Source organism: Sinocyclocheilus anshuiensis, unplaced genomic scaffold (genome assembly GCF_001515605.1).
Source record: "Sinocyclocheilus anshuiensis isolate Anshui unplaced genomic scaffold, SAMN03320099.WGS_v1.1 scaffold836, whole genome shotgun sequence".
Lineage (NCBI taxonomy): Eukaryota > Metazoa > Chordata > Actinopteri > Cypriniformes > Cyprinidae > Sinocyclocheilus > Sinocyclocheilus anshuiensis.
In genome coordinates this window covers 978,157-1,001,385 of record NW_015551122.1, presented here as the reverse complement: position 1 = coordinate 1,001,385, position 23,229 = coordinate 978,157, and the positions used below count along the sequence as shown (strand labels likewise).

The window sequence follows — 23,229 nt, the reverse complement described above, 5'->3', positions numbered from 1 at the left end:
TATATATATATAATATAAATATGACCTGGACTTTTTCCATAAAGCAAATCTCAAATTCAGTACAAGTGGAGGAGCTTGAATAGCACAGTAAACCTGACACTACAAGCAAACATGTTCACTCCTAACGGCTCTGTGTAACACAATCTTTCAACCAGACCCATTCAAAATATCAGCCTTTAAGTCATGAAAATCAACCAACAGAGGGATGTGAAGTTTACCGTTTCTAAACTTTAGGAAGAACACTGATAACCTTGGGATATCTGCAGCATATTTAGAGCAATTCAAATGGGGTTCAGAGTCGGACAATAAATTAGAGGAAGGAATAACTGTAGATTGTTGATATAGCCCCTTCCCACCATTCAGTCCAAAAAGAACTTAAACAATGAAGAAAGGAACATAAGGCCCAGCCAAGACAAGAGCAACGATATTCGCAATGCTCAGATTCACAAAAGTGGCCGTTTGAGGTGAATGCAGGTTTGTGTATTCAGACCAGGAGGAGAAGTGTTTAGTCTACAGCCTCCACTGGTTTATCATAGATCATAAAGCATGAATAAACCAGTGAAGTACTACAAAACCACATGAAAAGATTTTGTCGTCATGTCGTTCCAAAACCTGTGTGACTGACTGTCTTCTATGGAACACAAAAGGAGATGTTTGGCAGAATGTTTACGCTGCTCTTTTCCACACAATGAAAGTGAATGGAGATCACATCTGTCAGGTTCAAAAAAATGACAAAAAGCATCATAAAAGTAACCTTTCTCCTTTGAGGTCTTGTCTAACTGTAAGTTTGAGCAACAGCAGAATCTGCTAAAAGTACAATGGATCAATCAGGGTTTACTTTAGGGATGCACGATATTATCGGACCAATATCGGAATCGGTCGATAATGACTTTAAATGTAAATATCGGCATCGGCCCGATATGAAAAATTATGCCGATATGTCTTGTCGATAAGAGGAATATATACTATATATATATATATATACACATTGTATATGTAATTAAAATTCTATTTTCCAAGTGTAACAAAGGTGTTTTTCACCGCAAGAAAAAAAAATTGCAATTTTCTGGCAGGACTATCAAGTTTACTCATAATTCATTTAACCCTAAAACACAGCACAATGCAATGCATCATTCAAAAATACACCTGTGAAAAACCAATACAGAAAACTTTGAGCCCTATTTTTACAGGGCTGTTGCATGTCATGGCCAAACGTTCGGTGGCTTTTATGAGGGAAAATGTGGCAGAACTGGGGTTGAACCATCTGGACTTCCCAAAAAGTCAAAACACTGAGCCCAACAGATGATGACAGCTGAGAATTAAATAGTTTTTTTTTCACCATAACTCAAAACTATTAGTTATACGAGCAGTAGAAGAGACAGTGAGACACAACAGGCCTGTGGAATATTAGTCGGAATCAAAATGCAAGCCAACTTTGAGTCACTGCGGTCTGTAGCGTCAGTAGAAACTACATATAAAAGCCTCCACATCTGTGGTGGGGTCAGTACAGCAGTAACTATTTCCTGTAACTATCCTGAGAGTCACCATTATGTAGATGATAATCACTCAAAATAATCAAGTTTCATCCAGTGTAATCTAGTCAAATGCTTGGAGGTCATGAGCAAACCGCCTCCCACACACATTGTCGAGGCATTTTGTCCTGACATCACTTTAAATTCAGCCTTGACAATGGCATCCAAACCACACGCTCCTCCACGATGAAAGGCCGGGAACTGCTCTGACCGATAACGCAGGCTGCAAGTAACACTTACAGCTAAAGAATGAAGGCCTTCGAGAATGTGAACAGCATGAACGGTATTTCAAGGACAGAGCCAGACATCGCTGACTCAGTTATGATCAGGAATGCAGACAGATCCACCTTCCTGAACCGATCTTTTGGAAAAGCAATGTAAAATTAGTGCTGGGCGGTATACCGGTTCATACCGAATACCGGTTTTTATTTTTGTTATGATATGAATTTTGAAAGTACCTCACTATTTAGTGTGGTATTTTTTGACAATATTCACTCATCATGACAGTAAAATAGGGCATTCTAAGTTAATATACTGCAGTATTTCCTCTCAATCAGTAGAAAATATGGTTAACACCCGGCCATGCATGAAAAAAAAATACCGTCTTGTACCGTGAAACCGGTATAATTTTGAAAAATACCGTGATATACATTTTTGGTCATACCGCCCAGCACTATGTAAGATATCTAATTTCTTAGTCAGTGAGATGGACTTTTTAAAGAAAAAAAACACATTCACTTCCAGTGCATATCACATGTGTTTACTTCCACACAGACCGGAGGTGCGTATAAACATAGTCATGCAAATGAAAGCATTTGTATTACATTTATTTACAGGAGAATACTATGTCATCATAGTTTAAACTCCTGTAGCGGGGCATTCGAGTCATGCTGGAAAGATATGCATGAGTTGATCACACATGAACGCCACCACAAATTCATCATTACAAGTGGAAAACTGGAAAGCCACGTTTCTGAGTTGGGGGCATCCGTGATAAACCCCATTGCATTCCTGTAAAACTTGCCTAAAACACGCAGTGGAACGCTGACAGGTTAAAACGCTGACTGCAATTTGGTGAAATGAACTGAATTTTTGTTGCTGTTGCATGTACAAAATACAATAGTGCTGTAATATTACGATGGCATATATAATTCAATTTACAGCACCCTCATAAACGGAACAAAAAAGCAAAAACACTCCTGATTGCAATCTTTCTCCATCCAAAAATCACTTGAATGCTCCTTAAGTCATAAAAATGACTTCCCATTTCGTAAATAGGAACTTCCTAGAATGACCTGAACGCAGCATAATATGCATAATCAATATGCATAGGGATGCTGTATGCATAGTGCGTGCAGAATGCACATTTTCTGCACAAAAAAACAAAACAAAAACATGCAGTGTATGCTAGAAATATGCATGGAATACAGTATCCCATAATGCAATGCGTTCGATGTGACTTTCCATTATGACAGCTAATATAAACCGCAGTTTGAACATCTATTCATTTTTCAACTGGACTGCCAAAATTACGTTTTAAACAAAATGCACACTGCAAAGTGCATGTAGCCTATACTGCTTACTAAGATGCCAACAGCAATTAAAGATAAACATACACTCTTCAAGTGATGTCACCACTACATTTCCTTCAGAATAGCAGTGGTCCAATCAAAGAAGACATTAAATAAATATTAAGAGTGCAGTTGCTATCAGAGGTTCAATGCATTATGTAACCTAGGCTATATTAAATACTGTACTACATATCAAGTAGGAGTAGTATGCTATTCCAAACATAAACAAGCATACACACTTTGAAAACACTCATATCACATGAGCAACCGTATCAATTACAAATCAAAATAAATAAATAAATGAAACACTAATTGCTCGTCCAGAAAGAAAGAAAACAAACCCGTTTTCTAGCAGGATATCGCACACGCAGCGACTGTATGAAACACTGTCAGCTTCCAATGTTTCTAACTCCATGCGTACAAATGGTCTGTATACATGAAATATAAATTATAACCGAATGCCTCGATGTTTGTAAGAAAAACAACACAGTCTGAAAAACCAAAAGTCCTCTAAGAAGTTGAATACGGTCAGTAACTTACTGTGTGTGTCCGTGTGTTTGTTGCCCTCGCGCAGAAACACTGAACTGAGCTCGCGCACTGGGCCGCGTCTCAACACCTAGTCTGCTGCCTACCTAGACAGCGACCTAACTAGACACACTTTACGGCAATTAAAGTCTCAAACATACTGAACTTTCTATACTAAGCGCAAGGTGGTCTGACTGATTTGTTGTTGGGCTTTATTTAAACGGCAGTAAACAGAAGAGGGTAAACATCAGCAACAAACAAACAATAAATAAATGAAATTATACAGAAAAAGCAGATGAACCGCAACTGCAAGTGAAAGGTTTTGCCTAATTGTGTCACATACAATCTATATAATTATCACACTAAAATTATATTTAATGCATCACAAAAATCACTATAAAATAAACCATTGTTCCATGATGCAGGAAAACTACAACCATTCAAAATAATAATAATAATAAACAATAATTTAACATAAAATAATTTAAATAAACTTCTTTTATTTCAGCTAGTAACCGAGGCAGCATTTCCCACTTTAGTCTAGTTTAAGCTGAAGCACTAAAATAACTAATACATTCAAACGAAAACTTAGACTTTAAAAACACAATTATCAAAATGACAAAAACAAACAGCAAAATCATGACAACTTTGACTAAAATGTAAATAAAACACAAAACATGCCAATACAATCTAAAATATTAAGAACATTTAGAATAGCATAGTAATGACATTAAAATAACACTGCCATGATGTCCAGTCCACAAGTACTGTGATATAGTGAGGGGTTCAGATGCTACTACTATAGTACTTTAATATATTGATTATTACCAGTTCATTGTTTTTACATGACACTCAGCGGTACTTCAAAGAATATAATACTAGCATGTATAAAACAATATGGTATACCGTTATACATGATACTTTTTGTTAATAGAATTCAGTTATTCTTTTCTCATTCATTCATTCATATAGCTTCTTTCTTATGCACCAAGCTGCTGACAGCAAGAAGACTTTCTCTTGCCTTCATGCCGTGTTATGAGTCCCAGCCGTCTGTTTTTCAGGTCACAGTGGTTTTCTGGATCATAATTACAGACTCATACTCCAGAATAGGAGGAAATACCAAGGTGAGGAGCAAAAGTTATTATTAACAGCATAACTGTCCTGCTACAAGGAAAGCTGCTGTATTTCTTGGAATTTCCTTCAAGGCGCTGATGGATTCTTTAGACTTGTTTGATGCCCTAAAGGTGTAGTATGTTATTTAAACGCTCAGGTTTAATAAGTACACTTACAATCAACAAATCAAAACTCTACCAGAAACCACATTACTTTTCAACATCACACTGTAGCATGTCAAAAATATGTGTAAATGCAATCAGGCATTTTTTCCTATTAGACATAAACAAAGAAAAATCCATGAGCACCCATGACTAAACAGGCCAAGCAGTTCGGACATGTTCTTGGTCTATTGTGTAAAATGGTCAATTTTAGAGACAATATTGCTATATATTGCATCATATATTTCATGTCTTTCATCATTATGCAGGGTGTTTCCTTATGGAAATGCATGACTTGGCATCATAAAACTGTTGCTCTGAAAAACAACATAACTAGACATCGAGCTGTTGAGCATAAGAAGGACATATAAAAAGTTTAAGGGTTATTATAATAATAAAGTCTATTGTTTTGACTCAAACACAAACACACGTACATACCCAGACAGTGCAGTCGCTGAAGAGTAATGTAATATTGAGCCACTGGCTGCAGACGCAGCGTGTGAGTGACTAATAGTCACACTGCACTGGAAAGATATTCAAAGCAGGATTATTCAGACCACTACAACATTCAAACCTCACCAGCTAGATGTTTACATCTTACAAAGAAAAGTGCGTGTACTGGATGGTTGCTTACTGTTGTTTTCATCATCCATCAAGCAAAAAAGTCTAATCACTTTGACACACAAACTGAAGTAACAATTTGAGTTATATACTAATGTTTACACAGCGTCGAATGTTAAAACAATATTGCACTGAAATCATCCACAATGTACACTTGAATCATAGCAGCATGTATTTTGTCAGACTTTCCAGTGCATTCACATATAGTATACAGTCCTTCATTAATAGGCCCTTTCCATGAATAGATTACAAAAAATGTTACTAAATGAAATATTGAATAAAACATTTTTTTATGTAATGTTTGCTATTTTTTTTTGCAATGTACCAAATGTACAAATTTTCCTAAATACAGATTTATATACTGATTTGTGTTATTTTGTAATTTTATAGCTAAAAACAATATATAAATAAACATAAAACATTAAAAAATACAAAAAAATACAAAAATAAAAATGCACTCACATTAGCAAAATCTCGCAAGCAAAAAAACAAAGCAAAACAAAACGAATAAACTTCCATTATCAACCCTGTAAAGATGTATAAATCACAGCTTCCAAACACAACAATGCAGTGAATTTGTGTGAACTCCAGCATGAATATGAACGAAACCTGTGTGGGGAACTCCTTATTGCGTGGATTCTTATTGGAATGACTGGAAGTTTGTAACACACATTTTTTTAATGACCAATGTAAATGTAAATTCAAATAGGTTTGGTTTTGGCAGAGTAGATGTGCAGCGGATGTGACTGTGAAGCGGTGTTGCAAAAAAAAAAAATATATAAATATAAAAATACAGAGAAGAAAATATTTTGCTGCAGGGGAGCAAAGTACAGAGACTTGCATTGCTAAAGCCCAAGAGTGTATGATAGCAAAACATGCTGCCACAAGACAAAAGAGAACCCCAATATCACATAAATATATATATATATATATATATATATATATATATATATATAAAACCTTGAAACAGAGCACAATGACATAAACAGCTTTGGGAAACAGTTGTAAAAATCACACTAAAGATGATAAAAATGTCCTGTTCCCGTACCATTACATAAACTGTCTTTTTCAAAATATGGGTTTAAAGCATAAATAATCAAGTCAAGACACCTTTATTGTATCATCATAAATCATTCCCTGAAGTCAATAATAATAGCATTTAACGAGCAGTCAAGTGTTTTTTTTTTTTTTTTTTTTATAGTTTAAGCTCTCAAGCACATCAAGAGCTTCATATGAAACCACAACTGTTAGAGTACAACAGCTTGCAACCAAACCCATAATCCACAAATGACAGTAAGTTTCCACACAGTCCTCCCATTTTTAAGGATTTACTTGACAAAGTAGCATTATTTAAATATGGCTGCCACATTTGCTTTATATCCAATGCCTTCTTCATACAGGAAAGGATTTTTTTTTTTTTTATTCATTACAATATATATATATATTTTTGTGGTTTATACATACAAAAGCTGAAATTAGACTAATTCTAAAATGCAAAGTGTTTGTTTTGTCTGCTTTGTGCCAGACGTTTAGGGTCATCCAGAGCATATACAGCAGTTCTGGAGCAAAGGTGAAGAGCTGGCATGCACAATAGAGGTAGCATGATATCAGATGACAGAACTCATGCACTTTTATAACTACTACCACCATTCCAGTTGTTTTGATGGTATTTGTGTGCACAGGTTATACCTGCATTGTGTCAACAATTAGGCCTATATTGCACAAGGAATGAAGAAACATAGACCGTACCAGAGGTGAATTAAGTAAATGTTTAAATGTTTATTTTATCCAATGCTTCTGTAGTACTTTTGTGCAATGACTGGTGGGTAAATGTTCCTCTTCTCCTCCTGTGAATTGATTTGATAATGTACGCTTGATCCCTGTGCTGTTAGACAGCTATGTGGGAAGATTTGCATAACGCCGCCCAAATGTTCACGCAAAGACTTGCATTGCTAAAGCCCAAGAGTGTATGATAGCAAAACATGCTGCCACAAGACAAAAGAGAACCCCGTAGCAGATCTAGACAGGTGGTGCTGGGGAGGAGGAGGGCTGCAGATATAGAGCGCAGACCGAACTGACTGGGAAATAAAGGAGAGTGAGCGTAGATTGAAGGAAGCGAATTATTGGCTGCAGAACCGGTGAAGAGTTTCATGGCTGAACTTTGTATTGTTGATGAATGTTGTCAACATTATAATTTATCTAAAAATTGGTATTTAATTGTTTTTAGAGAACATGATATTTGTACCTTAATAAATAATTTGTACCTTAGTTTTTAAAAGTTGGAGGTTTTCAGCATTTCTGCTGTTATAAATGGGTTAATGTGGTTTGAATATGCCATAATAGCTCATAAAACTATATATATATATATATATGTTTATTTTATCCAATGCTTCTGTAGTACTTTTGTGCAATGACTGGTGGGTAAATGTTCCTCTTCTCCTCCTGTGAATTGATTTGATAATGTACGCTTGATCCCTGTGCTGTTTAAGAATGAACAATTATACTTCCATACGATTTTACAATTCATGTAGCTATGTCATTCAAAACCTGAATGCTTTTCTTTTGTGAAACACAAAAGATGAGCCGCATTGACTTTCACTGCATGGGCAAAACCGCTAGAAACATCCTTCAAATCATTCTGAAGAAGTCGTCACAAGGGTGAGTAAATGATGGCAGAATTATGATTTTTCAAATGCAGTTTTAAGATGTGCGAATACCCTTTGAATTTCACTTCAGTTTCTGTAGCTCAAGTACAAGTACATCTCTTACTTGAAGTACTTGAAATGCCCAAATTCTCCAAAATGTCTCCGAATCTCATTCACTTTAAAGGTTCCTCCTCCCAGGTTTTATTCAGCAGGTCCAGGGGTCCTTGTACCAGCCATCCATATAGAAGCTCGAACGGTGAGAATCCCGTGGAAGCTTGGGGTACCTCTCGGTAAGCAAAGAGAACAAATGGTAGCCACTTGTCCCAGTCTCGTCCTGTGTCTGCAACAAACTTCCGCAGCATGTTCTTGAGAGTTTGGTTAAATCTCTCCACAAGACCGTCCGTCTGCGGGTGGAATGGAGTTGTTCGGATGGCTGTAATGCTCAACTGCTTGTTCAGCTGCCCCATCAGCCGTGAGGTGAAGTTCGTTCCCTGGTCCGTGAGTATCTCCTCGGGTATGCCGACTCTGGAGAAGAGTTGAACCAGGGCATGGATGATCTTAGGTGTGGTGATAGAACGGAGTGGGAAGGCCTCAGGATACCTTGTGGCATAGTCGCTGACTACCAGGATGTAGCGATGTCCAGCACTGCTCTTTTCCAACGGCCCTACAACGTCCATGGCGATCCGCCTAAAAGGTGCAGAGATTATGGGGAGAGGTTGCAGTGGTGCTCTGCCCCGCTGGGACACAGCACTTGTCTTTTGGCAGATGGCACATGTGTTACAGTGTGTTTGTACATCAGTGTATAGTGTGGGCCAATAAAATCGTGAGCTAATGCGTGCATATGTTTTCTGTTGGCCCAGGTGGCCAGCCCATGGAACAGTGTGTGCAAGGTGCAGAACAAGAGGATGACAACAAGATGGTACAATTAAACGTGTCACATCATTGGTTCGCACATACAACACCTCATTCCTCACTACATATTCTTCATTGCACAGATTTGATGGTTTGTCACACTCAGCTTTGACAAATAAGGGTTTCAGAGTTTCATCTTCCCTTTGAAGTTGTGCTATGTTCCCTGGGACCTGCCAGCCATTAACTTCAAGACCCTCCATGGAGGCCTCAGAGGCTGGGGTACCCAGGTACTTCTCAAGCCACCGTTGGCGCCGTGACTTTTTAGGGCCTTTAGTCCCGCCCTGCAACAGACTACCATCCAAGTCTGGCAGTGGCTGAAGACCTGCCCTGGCTTGAGCTCTAGTAAGAGCAGGACATGACAAATCAACAGTCACAGTTGCAACAGAATGTTCAGAGCCCTTGATGGTGGGTTGCAAGAGTTCATATAATACTGGCAAGTTTCTTCCTAGAATCATATCAGCTGGTAAATTGTCCGCTATGGCAACATTAAGTAAGTACATTTGTTCCTGTACTTCCACCATTACCTCAGCTTGGGGATACTGCTTTACGTCCCTATGCACGCACTGAACAGAACCTCCAATGCTTGCCCTGTCAGCAACGGAACCAGACGATAGCTCCACTCCTCCTTAGGCCACCTCCAGGTCCTGGCCAGACGCTCAAACCGCCAAAGATAATTCTCGATGTCTTCCCCCTGCTGGAAGCTCGGCATCTTCGGATCAGCCCACTTGGGATCGTAAACCCGCCATACGGGTGTGTATGTGTGTGTGTGTGTGTGTGTGTGTGTGTGTGTGCCAGTGCTGCTTCCCCAGCGGTGGCAGCTAATGTGACTTTATCACACAATCACAACGCACTGGATAGCTGGCCAATCACAGCACACCTCGCTTTTCAGACCGATGAGCTTTGTAAAAATCGACGCGTTTCAGAAAGGTGGGGCATAGAGGAGAAACAATAATGTACAGTATGTGGAAAATAATGTGTTTTTTGAACCTTAAACCGCATAAACACATTTCATTACACCAATACACCAAATAATGTTCTTTTTAGCAACATCATATGACCCCTTTAAACTGAAGCTGATCTAACAAGAACTGGATCAAAAGAGGCTGGTTTGGTTTTGTGGTCTTCTCAAAGACTTATAAACTGTGGTGAGCTGTTATGTCTTTTGACCCACCCAGTTAGGCCATGGATCATTAAAAAAAGAAAAGTCTCTGTCAGCCACAAAACTAAAAGGCCACATGGCATGGTTTTACAATAATATACGCGGAGGGACGCCTCTAGACACCAAGACAGCACAAACAGAGACGGAGAGGCGAGGGTGTGACGCTGCATTTCATTCAAACTGAGCTGGACCTGTTTTTATCTTTAATTCATGTCTTTTCATACCCAGTGGCCTCCGCCCTCATTAGACAGGTGTCCTGAAGGGGGAGTGTTCACAACAAGACCTGATTTTCAGGATATCAGATGCCTTTAATTACGCTGGAGTTGCATGAGTATGTTATTTGCTGTATTTCATTTGTGCGGTTTGTGTGGGTTATCTGGTGTACAGTGGGATCGAGGAATTCTCCTGCTAGCGGTTTGACTCCGGTTTTGTACACAAACCTGCTAAAAGCATTTGCACAGTTTTTTCCTTCCTCACAAATGTGCTGGCACGCTTCGCTGCCTTCCGAACAAGCACCAAACAACACTTTTCATTCATGGCTAAAGGAAAGCCTGGAAGAGATTATGTCATACAGGAAGAGCTCTCAGAAAATGTTACCTTAAAAAGTGTTTTTCTGCACATCTCAACAATGCAGGCATGAATTTGAACGCCGCCCCAATCCCCGAGGGCTCATTTCACACAACAAGAGAGTGCTGTACAGCTCCATTTGGACCTCTGGGAGACTTTCTACAGTATATTTTATATCTATATATATTTTCTTCTTGATTTCCAGTAACATTCTCCATATATATATATATATATATATATATATACAAGACATGATGAGGTCCAAGAATTATAATATAAGAACTGGTTATTAAAAAGCTATATTGACACTGAGGGAATGTCTATAGTGGATTATGATGGATTATTACTGCACTAAAACAAAACATTCTTTGCTGCACATTGACACAACTGAAAGTCAATCCCCTCACACCTGTGAAAGCTACGGAAATGCTTTATTATTTTTCCCTTCTTTGTTTTCTCACGGTTATGATGTCTACCAATCTCCATGTAACAAAAATGTGTTTTCTTGTAATCTTGACTTCTTTTGCTCTCCACATAACAATATATTCTCGTGATCTCAACATAACAAAAAGCTTTCTGTTTTCTCACAATGTAATTGTATTGAGAGTGCCCTTTGAATGAGACTGGTGTCGCCATCGTAATCATATATTTAATCATTTCCTGCTGTAGACATGGAGGTGTCCAGGTACTCAGGGTCTCTATATTGTCTCCGACACAGAAGATGAAGACCTGACAGCCTCCTTCTCAAGTTGTCAATCACTGCCAGACAGCTATTCGCTTGAGGATTGCGCTAAGCTTTTGCTGCTTCCAGAAAAATAAAAAAACCAACACGCTATTATGTCAAGCACACAGAAAAATTTAGAAGACAAGCAAGAAAAAAAAACGGGGCTTCCGTAGAAAGCATGCATATTGATGCTACTTCTATATTTTGGCGTGTAAACATCACATAGCAGTGGTTATTTGTGTGGCGTGTGGAGAGCTGCACACATTTAGCCCAGGCAGTGTCCCTGTGAGGAACAATGTGTGCCTTCAGCACGGGAAACACCCGCTGCTCACTACCGAGAGCACTCAAGGTTGTCCTTATATGGAGTTAAACACAACGTCTGGCCTGATTGGCTCCTTGACATCTAAACCAGAACATGCAGATTTTCAGCTGCAAATTACCTGAGAGCACCTGTTAAGACAAAGAGGACAACACAGCAAGAAAGGATTGTTTTAGTTGTGCAATCCCAGTCATTTACTTACATTGATAGATATGACAAGACAACAACTGGGAAAGATTGGGGATGTCTATGAATGTAAGCAAAATAACTATAAACATGTTCATGATTGTGACATGGGTGGTATGGCTTATACTAATATATTTCCAGGCCTATGGAGTTCAGCATCCTATTTACATCTGTTTTCTCTTTATGATGTTATGACGGTGGTTAAACCTAAGCTAACTTTCGTGCATTTACTTTAGCAATTATGGTTGATGAGAATATAAAAGGAAAAAAAATCAGAAAGGTCGTTTGTTATTCCATGACTCATCGTTTCTAAGTGTTATTCGATATGGAGGTGTTCAGAGACAGCACTGCCCTCTACTGGACAGACAATGAAAATACCATTAAACATATTTTTTTTTTCATTGAATGCATTTTTGCAAATCCAGAGGGACTTGCAACAAATGTTGTAGAATCTCATGAGACGATCTTAAGTATTATGCATGTTTTTAAAAAAAGATTTATTTTTGGCGATGTATGCCTTTTATTTAGATAGGACAGTAGGTCGACAGGAAGCGAAGTGGGTGAGAGAGAGAGAGAGAGGGGGGTGGGATCGGGAAAGATCCACGAGCTGGGACTCGGACTCGGGACGCCTGGCACGCTGCCCACGAGGCCATCGGCGCCGATGTATTATGCATGTTTAATTCTGTGCGTGCAATCAAGTTCTCAGATCTCCGAAGTAAATATGGTTATTTTGCATTTAAACTAATTGAATGTATAAATGCAGCAAAAAGTGGAGTTTGTAATTAAACTATATATACTTTTTCATAATTAGTTCTCAAACCCCCCCATCCACTCCAAACTCCCACCATTCGTAGTTTTATTTATGAATGTATTTATGTAGCCTATATTTAACCTTTAACTTTATCAGTCTGATCAAACAACAAACCTTTAACCAGTTTATGAGTCACACCAGAAATGGAAGATCAAGTTGAGACCCTCAGAGATTGTTCTCAAGAGTAGTAGATATAGGAATACTGCAAAATTAGTAGGTAGCATAATGAAATGTTCTAAACATAGCCATGAACCAATAATTACTTAGTGCACCTAATGTTATTGTACTGTATCACTGTTGAAAGTGGTCTAACTGAGTGACTCAAAGCTGAACTGGATGAGCAATCAAAAGAAATACAATGCAACAAGTAATCAAAGGCACCTTTAATGGCAGAAATCATCACCTGAGGCAGGACAACAGCAAACACTCCACATTTAGGACACTTTCATTCACCCTGAGCTTTCCCTCCATCTCATACTGAACCACCTCAGAAGCTAGACGACTTTGATTTGACTTTGGACACTCGCTATGCACATTTATGAGGTAGAAGTGAAAACACCTTGCTTGCTTTTGTGCGTCTTCCAAATCTACGCATTTGAACCAAATTCAATATAAAACTGCATTTGATTCGCTAAGAAACCTAGTTAGCAAGCGATGCCATACAGTGTATCTGCTTCAGTTTATCCTCTGTGTAACCGACACCACGTTTCCTTACACTACACCACTCACGGAGAGAAATCGCATGAATTTAACAAACTTTCATTAAAAACTTTTCAAATCTAATCTGTAATATATAAAAAGAAAGCAAAAAGGCACATACAGGCTCAAGCAGAACTTTACCAAATCAATCACTCGTTTTAAACATTAAGGCACTTTGCGCATTAATATTTGCCACAGTTCCTCCGAGGGTCTTCATTTAACCAAGCAGGAAGCTGCACAAAGAGAAAAGGCGTTTATGTCAGTAAATAAATTAAATGCAAAAAATAAAGTCATAATTTGTATGAATAAATTCCTAAATTAAATGTGTGATCACATTAATAGATTTTCTAGACTATCATTCAAACATTCGAGTTCAGTAAGATTTTCTTGTTTTTGAAAGAAGTCTCTTCTGCTCAGTAAGGCTGCATTTATTTGAACAAAAATACAGTAAAAACTGTAAAAATGTGAAATATTATTACAATTTGAAGAAACTGTTTTCTGTGAATATATTTTAAAGTGTAATTTATTCCTGCGATTTCAAAGCTGTATTTCCAGCATCATTACTCCAGTCTTCAGTGTCACATGATCTTCAGAAATCATTCTAATATGCTTATTTGCTCGTCAAGAAAAACCGTTTTAGCTGCTGCATTTTTTTTGTTTTTGTGGAAACAGGATTTTTTGATGAATAGAAAGCTCAATGAACAGCGTATATTTGAAAGAGAAATCTTTTCTAACATCTTAAATGTCTTTAGTGTCACTTTTGATCATCATTGTTGAATAAAATAATTATATTAAAAAAAAAGGAAAAAAAATTAAAAATGTACCGATCCCAAACTTTTGAACGGTAATGAATAATGATATTTATTTAAGATTCTGCACCATTTCTCTCACTATTCAAATGTAGTGTCATTGATCATGTGACACAGACATCAGATTTGGTTTCCACTGAAGATCAAGATGCTCTTTAGATCTTAAATCATGCTTAGAACATCATTAGTCACATTAGATTTAGCTCCTGTGCTGCTGTTATTGAAGCAAAACAGTGAAAGAGCAAATACTAAGGAATTCTCGAATTAATTTGACTCAAGTTATATAATCTGTAATTTTGCATTAAATAAAAAAAATGCATTACCGAAGGATTTTCATTAGTGCTCTCAGACCTCTGCATTGATATTTCCAGCTGTTTATTAAACAGCAGTCTAATGATCTCACCTGTAAGGATATCCGTGATATTTGGCCCTAAAGATGGAGAGCAGCCAACTGAAGAACAGCACCACCAGCCCGATTCCTGCTACACACATGACTGCAGAGAAAACAAGACAACAATTAAACCTGCTCTGATTTATCAAGCATTCATAATCCATAGAGCACAGGACATTCGACAGCATACTTTTCCTCTTCCCAATGTCCAGGTCAGAGGTCACAGCCTCATGAAGCAGCACCATTCCTAAAGTCACCGCAGCGTCTGAAGCAGAGTTCAGGAACACGATCACGACAGGCTGAACGACTGACATGAAACACGGCACGATTGTGTGCTAACTAGACATAAAACCACAGCCAAACAGATCCATGGGTTATAATACCATAGTATTAATAATAATAGTAATAGTATCCATGGTTTACTGTGTGGATAAACAGGAAAGTGTGTCCAGCTGAATTCAATTTGAGTTTTGTTAGACGAATATAAAAAGCTTAGTATATAAAAAGCTTAGTCGCGGCAGCCCTCGTGTGAAGACCGAAGACTCTACCGTTGGACTCCACCGAGCAGGGACACCGGCAAGGAACATAAGTATCGCTTTTAAATCATTCTCTTTTCTTACTACTTGTTTCCCTTCTGTTTTCAATTTTATAACCAATTCTTACTATGTGTTTCCAGATCCCTAATTTCACTACCACTCGCAAACCACGCATCACACACTGTAGGCAGCGCAATTATACATACAGTGCACAGCATAAATGAGTACACCCCCTCTAAAACTTTACAAATTCAGAAATTACTTTTTACTTAGAAGACATGTTAGGGTTCTTTGGAGATGCAATATTCCAACAAGCCTGCTTGATCAATTATTAAAGAAGAATGCCAAAATTATTCAGCAAAATAAGATTTTCCTATCAAAGTGATACAATTTTGTGCTGCAAAAATGAGTACACCCTCCTGAAAGTTACTAAATAACATACTCAGACTTAATGCTGGCAGCAGTGGAACCACTCGGGAGAGAACTGCCAGGTGACTTATTTCTTAGCATAAAAGAGGACAGTGGTCCAAGAGGAAAACCAAATTATTGTTTTAAGTGTGAAAATATAGCAGAAGTAGCACCTACCTCTTCCAGGGCCCATATTTACAAAATAGAGACTTCTGGGAATCCATACTCTGGTCTCATGAGAGCAAGTCAATCATTTCGGATCCAAACGCATCCAAAATGTTCTGGTGTTGCTAGAGGAGGAGCACAGAGAGAAGTGCTTGGTACCCACAGTGTACTAAGTACTAGAATATTATACATTTTCTGAATTAAATCTAGGGTGTACTCATTTCTGCAATCCTTAATTTAAACAAAATTGGCTAATTTACTTATCTTACAGAACATATTGGCATATATTTTGTTGTTTTAATTAAGTATATGTTTAATATGTTTCAATTATTATTATATTAATTATATTAGTGATCATTAAGAAAATACATATTTTATATTTATTCAAAGGGGGTGTACTCATTTATGCGGTGCACTGTGTAAATATATATATAATGTATATATATATATATCTCTCTTGCTACGTGTACTGCGTTAGGCTAACCGAGACTTGTCATTTGCACTTATATATTGTTGCTCTTTTGTTAGTTTTGACTGCTTCTATTGTCTTCATTTGTAAGTCGCTTTGGATAAAAGCGTCTGCTAAATTACTAAATGTAAATGTTAATATCCAGCTACAGTGGGTGTAGAAAAGAATCAGCCCCCTTTAAAAAAAAAATCACATTTAGGATGTTTGAAGCTAACACTGAGTAAATACAGCTGCATAAAACAAAAACCTGCTTCTATTGTCTTCATTTGTAAGTCGCTTTGGATAAAAGCGTCTGCTAAATTACTAAATGTAAATGTTAATATCCAGCTACAGTGGGTGTAGAAAAGAATCAGCCCCTTTAAAAAAAAATCACATTTAGGATGTTTGAAGCTAACACTGAGTAAATACAGCTGCATAAAACAAAAACTTTGTCCGTCTTCATTTCAGGCTGCAAAGCAACAAAATGTGATTATTTTAAAGGGGGCTGATTCTTTTCTATACCCACTGTATGTGTACAGATCCACTACTGTTCAAAAGTGTGGGGTCAGTATGATTTTTTTTGTTTTAAGAGAAATTAATACTTTTATTCAGTATGTAACTGCAATTGTGCAGTGTGACTGATCTGAGAACAGTGAAGGATACTGAAGAGAAGAACAATGTGAGTCTCTGCCACAAACTGAGCCTGACTGCTGCCGTGGATGTAACTCTGAAATGAAAAAGATGCATTGTCATTTGAAATAAAACTTGAACAAATGAAAACTAAAGGGATCATGACATAAAAAAAAAAATCTATTTTTCAGTGCAGTGAGGCGATGCAGTGGCATTATTCAATCATAACGGTGTCTGTTTACTGACAAGCCTTAAAATAGACAAAAGACCAACAACTGAGCGATTTTCTGATTGAGCGTCTGAATGACAGTGCAGAATGTTTTGCAGATATATTTTTATTGTACATGACAGCAAAACTTGCAATAATAATAATAATAAAAGGCATGTCATGACCCCTTTAAAGACCTCAAGAAACTGAAATGTTTTGTGGCTTTTAGTCTATGGATATTAGCATTATGCAAGTTTACAAAATAAACTTTCATCAAATCCACACATTTAAGATATCAAATGCTCTCTAGATTTATATATATATATATATATATATATATTTAAAAAACTGACAAGCAATTCTCAATATGAAATACATCAGCACAGCAAAGTGGGGTTATCATGTCAAGCCATTTCATGGGGTCTTTAAAGTATAAAACCAAACAAAAAAAATATACAAAGGCACGTGAGGTAAGGGTTTTACTAACCACTTGGCCAGTGTTTGGGTTCTTGTGAGCATATGGAGGTCCTCGGATGTGGTTCCACATTTGACCAGATGTCATGAACAAAACAAAGCACTAGATCGAGAGAGAGAGAGCGAGAGAGCGAGAGAGAGAGAGAGAGAGAGAGAGAGAGAGAGAGAGAGAGAGAGAGAGAGAGAGAGAGAGAGAGAGAGAGAGAGAGAGAGAGAGAGAGAGAGAGAGAGAGAGAGAGAGAGAGAGAGAGAGAGAGAGAGAGAGAGAGAGAGAGAGAGAGAGAGATGAAAAATGCTTGCCTGTTCAAAACTCACCATGCAGTTTCTAATGTTTTCAGAACAGTTGTTAATGCATTGCTATGAAGCTGCTAATTTGCTTAGAGTTAAACAAACAGTAGATATAAATAAAGAGCACACAAGGACTCTAGATATTGCTTGGGTCTCTACTGTATTCTGTAATTTTCATCCGGCAGACAATTCCATTTCCATTCTATTATTCATTTAATTCGAATCAATTCCATTTTACTAGAACACGCTACACATGTTTGCATAGTGTTTGAATGCCATGCAAGCTTCTGTGGCTATTTTCATAATGATAACCATACCTGAGTTATTAAAACTTAAAATAGATACTAAATGAGATATTTAAGACCAATTGGTGTGATATGTGACCCTGGACCACAAAACCAGTCATAAGGGTCAATTTTTTTAATTTGAGATTTATACATCAACTGAAAGCTGAATACATAAGTTCTCCATTGATGTATGGTTTGTTAGGATAGGACAATAAGAAAATCTGGAATCTGAGGGTGCAAAAAAATCTAAATATTGAGAAAATCATCTTTAAATTTGTCCAAATTAAAGGGATAGTTCACCCCTGATGATGTTTATCTGCTTACCCCCAGGGCATCCAAGATGTAGGTGACTTATGCATATTAATAATCAAAAATTAAGTTTTGATATATTTACGGTAGGAAATTTACAAAATATCTTCATGGAACATGATCTTTACTTAATATCCTAATGATTTTTGGCATAAAAGAAAAATTTATAATTTTGACCCATACAATGTATTTTTGGCTATTGCTACAAATATACCCCAGCGACTTAAGACTGCTTTTGTGCTCCAGGCTCACATATTAAAGTCTCATCTTTGCGTTATAAAACACAGGTGCCCACCAGTGCAGAGAAAGCCCAGACGTTCTTATTGAACAGGAACTCCAGGTTGTTGCGGCGCAAGTAAGCCAGACTGCCGATGAACGCCAGCAGCAAACCCAGCATCAGCGGCCCGGCGTAGTTCGGAGGCCTGATCACCCGGATCTGAACGACACGCGACAGCATGTTAAAGCCTGATGTGAGCGTTCAGCTCAGATTCTGGATGTGTCTGCACTAGTCTCACATGCACGTCTGTTCGGTCGGCCACCCACCGAGCCAGCTGTTCGGCCGCAAAGCCTCGGACCTGCAGCTCGTACGTGTCGGCTCGCTTCGGTTTGCCTTTGGCCGGGAAGTTGATGAACGTCGGAGCCGAGTTCATGTTGAGCTGTAGAGGACATACATGATGAATGATGGAAATGATCAAGATGTTTAATGCTTCTTAATATCAACATCAATCACAATGCAATGCAATTTATTGCAATGCCTCTGAAACAACTTACCTTTTAACACAGACCTCACCCAGTCCTTGTGAGCGATAGGTTAATGTTAACCCACAGGCATCACATTCAGATGCATATATGCAATACATTTCTAATAGATAAAGTCAAGTCCTGCCCCAGATTATGTTGTTTCACTTCAAAACATATCACGTTATGGAAGCAAACACTGCTTTTCATGTTGTTTTATGCTCTGTTCTCTTTAAAACAGCAATATATGAGGTGGAGTACACATGTAAAACATATTGAGGGTAGTTACCATCTGGAAAACATCTGAGCCTTCATCAAAATCCACCGTTGCAAAGAAAATCCTGTTAGTAAATGCATTCGAATAACGCCAAGAGTTCGCAAGGATCTGGTACTCTTCATCCGCCTGTCTGAAAACAAACAAAAGTGTCAAAAAATATCAAGTTTTATACAACACAAATAATTGAGTGCAAAGGTTTTAGGTTTCAGTGTCAAGCATGCCATTTCTGTGCAGCAGCAACAAATGGAAATGCAAAAATAGCGACTTTCGGCTATTCAATTTGGTTTCCTGAACACTCTCCTCATCTGCCACCGGTGGGAAAAACGGTTTTCATTTTTATTTTTAGTTCTACGTTTTAGTAACTCTGTTATGTATTTTGCAAATTATGATTATTATTATTTTAAATATTTATTTTTAGTTTTGAATAGCTTTAAATATTTCTATTTACTTCAACTCGTGGCCGGGGCTAAATGTTTCATTTTATTTCAGGTTTTTAATAGCTTTACTAACAATAAGGACACGGCTAGACAGCAGCCTAAGGCGTTATGGTGCCTGTGTTGTCAGGTCTCTCACTTGCAGACTGCACACTGTCTCTGTGGCTGCAGCGCTGTGAACATGATGACGACGGAGTAGTTTCGTGGAGGGGCCCGGATCAGCCTCCTGAACTTCTCTCCGTTCATCCGGATCACTGCACGCTTACTGGCCCACTCCATCATCTGACTGACCTTCTCTGACAGCAGGGTCTGAAAACACACAGATCACACATTCATTCAGATCATGCTTTCAGCAACATGCAATCAGCATATTTATCACCGCTTCAGTCTTTATGCAGTAAGCTCACGTTATTGCCCTATATTACATGCATACTAGCATGAACAACACAAAGCAGTAATAACACATGAAGTCAGCTGTACAGCAGGAAGCTTAGCTTAGTTTGCATACAGGGCCAAGTGTGTCACCTCACAACACACAGAGTAAAATCGAGATCAGTAATTCATTTCAAGTGATTTAAAGATGGACCACAGTGTTCTAAAAATGCATAAAACAATAATGTGTCATTTAATCCCTTGTGGTTGTGAGACCGAGCGAGTCTATGAGAGCCATCACATCATTTGAGTAACCAATGAGCTCAGTGTATATGAGGGATAAAAACCATTTGATAAAAACCCAATTCAAGTCCACTGACCTCCTTCTTTTTCTGTCCATCTGACGGCGTGCCCTGTAAACTAACAGCGAGGAAAACAACTATCAAAAGTTTATAAAACATTTCTGAAGCTGCCACTGCGCCCACGACGGTCCTGCAACTCCTGTCCGCTTCCTATTGGTGGAGCTCAGCGATGCGGAAGTGTCCGGGGAGCAATTCCACAATAAAAGTCTCAAGCGACAAGACAAAAGCTCGAAAATACGTTAGTATTTTCAAAATAAAAGCCTAATGGTGCCACTAACGGTTTTTTTTTTAAATCACAAGCCGATCTTTATTCATGATTGCTGAGAAAAGTACGTGCATTCCCGAATTACACAACATAGAAAACAAATAAATATATTAAGCCAATAAAGAAATTATGAACATGTCTGTGGAAATAAAAGAAATGGGAGAAAAACAAGTATACGGAATACGGGAAAAAATAAATGTTAAAAAGATGATAAAAGACTTTTGTGTCCTATATTTATTTCAGTTTTTCTTTCTCTCTCTCTAAAGCTGATTATCAATTTTGTACTTGCTGTTGCTAGCAACGTGTGAAACATAGCAAAGTAAAGTATTATTTACAAAATTAAATTTTTTCTGGCTTCAATAATTTAAAAATGTAATTAAATGGAGCTATTAAATGACTTAAAAATGAAATGGACTCTATCAATCTGACGCATCTGCGCAAATAAGAGCTTACATATTATCGGTAAACATTTATCAGGAAGATGTGGATTTTGTAACAGTATTGAATCTGTTGAACATGTGGTGCTTGAATGTCGAAAAGTATAATTGTGAAAAGATAAAGTTGAAAGAAAGCTTTGGAAATTGGGGGTTCAAGGGAATTCACTTTAGGGAATACTAGGAAAAACATCAAATGACATTAGTTCACATTTATTTAGCTTCCTAAAGGACGCTGGTGTAGCAAATATGATATAGGTTACAGCATTGGAATTTATTACTGGTATAAAAGGGGAAGAAGGGAGAAGGAAAGTCTCCCTTCAGGATGGATATAATTTATTCTCTAGCGCTAGCGCCGTTCCACACTCCAGTACAGTAGGTGGCGGTAATGCACCATTGAAGTTGGATGCCAACCGCCGTTAAACATCAAAGAAGAAGAAGACTACGCCGCATCTGCGCGCTAAACTCCCGCTGCAATGCACCTAATTACGCTGGTTGCCAGCCGCCGTTAAAAGCCAAGAAGAAGAAGAAGAAGAAGAAACTCCCGCTGCTGCGAGCGAGCGAGTGCGTGAGGAGGAAGATGGCGGCGCTGATCCTCCCGTCTGACTGGATCAAAAACTGGGACAAATCCGGCAAAAATGAGTTGTGAGTAAGAGTTTAGCAGTCCGATGGGAAGTGGGGATGAAAATAAAGTGATATGCATTTTATTTGGGCGGTATCGTCGCGGGTGATTGTCGAAATCATCTTCTCCTCATCGTGAATGTCCACAGCTAGTGCGCGTTCAAGACTCATGACTTAAAGTTCAACCAATAAACCTAGGTCTAAGCTTACCACTTACCAAATAAAGGATATAAAGTCTTTCGCTTCTGTGCGTGGATATGTAAGGCACTTTCTCGGGCACTTGGGTAATTTCCATTAATGTAGCGTCAGTGTGCTAACAGTTAGCTGGGTTAGCATTAGCATGTTTATTCTTATCAGTGTGTGTTACAAAGAATGTAATGTGTGTTACATGCTGGTAAACATGATCTCATACACCCTGAGCAGACCTGAAGTCCATATTATGGGATGTTAGGAGGGTGTGTGTGTAGTGTAAGCCGATGATAGCTGTGCTAATGAGTTCAAGCTCACTTTTATAAGCGCACCGGTTGATATTGTTGTGAGATTTTGGTTGTGTCTCGAAACATAGTGATCTGACCTATCTAGGCGGCATTTATGAGCAGCACAGTCAAAAAAACCTACTGAGCGTTCTAACTGTTGACACCTAGCTAGCTGCCTGCTTAGGTTGCATTGTAGTGATCATAGTGTCGAGAAGCTTTGTGAGCATGGTGCACTTGTGATGTAGCGAGATGCCAATGATTTTCTTGTCTAGACAACAATGTTGGGCGTCTTGTTTAAAAACTATGTTCAGCATTCTTAAAATCCAGTGAGGGGGTTGCTTACTTGTCAATAACCTGTAGATGTTTGTCATACAGCGGGGATTGTGGTGCTGGATAATAGACTGCAGTTGTGATATAAGCAAGCTTTAAATGTCTAGTAAGCCGTAAATGGGGTCAATAGTAAACCCGACTTAAAGTTGATCTCTCATGCCCTAAAATTATTATACCTCATTCTCTTTTATATTCAGTGCAGATGACATGATCTTTTTTGTTTGTTGCTTATGTGTTTATTAATAACTGAAATTCTCTTTCTAGCTATGCACTTATTTGTCTCTTCTGTTTCTAGTTTACAGTTTTTCCAGGACCTTGTGGGGAAACCCTGCAGTCATGAGTTTAAGGGTGAGTTCAGTTCCTAATTCTTAGTCTCAGGATTTGTGACGGTGGCAATTTGTTTACCGCCGCAGTGGTTGTAT

The 23,229-nt window shown here is 38.2% G+C and overlaps 3 protein-coding genes across 3 annotated transcripts in view; 1 reads left to right on the top strand and 2 right to left on the bottom strand.

Annotated features, from left to right (window-relative positions):
• The window catches only part of LOC107663112 (plastin-3), a 32,412-nt gene extending 28,664 nt beyond the window's left edge, over positions 1–3,748 (bottom strand). The window contains exon 1 of the mRNA XM_016453271.1: positions 3,644–3,748. The gene's annotated coding sequence lies outside the window, so the exon portion shown is untranslated. The remainder of the gene's footprint in view (positions 1–3,643) is intronic.
• Positions 3,749–13,228: 9,480 nt separating this feature from the next.
• On the bottom strand, positions 13,229–20,858 carry LOC107663087 (magnesium transporter protein 1-like). The gene is made up of 10 exons (XM_016453238.1): positions 20,700–20,858; positions 20,087–20,256; positions 19,526–19,643; positions 19,014–19,154; positions 18,794–18,934; positions 17,628–17,717; positions 16,966–17,029; positions 14,936–15,010; positions 14,758–14,848; positions 13,229–13,778 (listed from the first exon to the last, which is right to left on the bottom strand). The coding sequence occupies exons 1-10, from the start codon at positions 20,778–20,780 to the stop codon at positions 13,763–13,765; spliced, it is 987 nt and encodes a 328-aa protein (XP_016308724.1). The 5' UTR covers positions 20,781–20,858; the 3' UTR covers positions 13,229–13,762.
• A 1,057-nt stretch (positions 20,859–21,915) lies between these two features.
• The window catches only part of LOC107663081 (THO complex subunit 2-like), a 100,323-nt gene continuing 99,009 nt past the window's right edge, over positions 21,916–23,229 (top strand). Inside the window, exons 1-2 of the mRNA XM_016453233.1 lie at positions 21,916–22,025; positions 23,103–23,155. Coding sequence (XP_016308719.1) covers positions 21,961–22,025; positions 23,103–23,155 — 118 coding nt within the window. The 5' untranslated portion in view covers positions 21,916–21,960. The remainder of the gene's footprint in view (positions 22,026–23,102; positions 23,156–23,229) is intronic.

Excerpts from the sequence above, each read along its gene's own strand:
- LOC107663087 (XM_016453238.1), bottom strand. The coding sequence starts at position 20,780 with ATGTTTTATAAACTTTTGATAGTTGTTTTCCTCGCTGTTAGTTTACAG. Across the intron at positions 19,644-20,086 it reads AGACAGTGTGCAGTCTGCAA|ACAGGCGGATGAAGAGTACC; the intron begins GTGAGAGACCTG and ends GTTTGTTTTCAG. Across the intron at positions 19,155-19,525 it reads GCTCAGATGTTTTCCAGATG|CTCAACATGAACTCGGCTCC; the intron begins GTAACTACCCTC and ends TGTCCTCTACAG.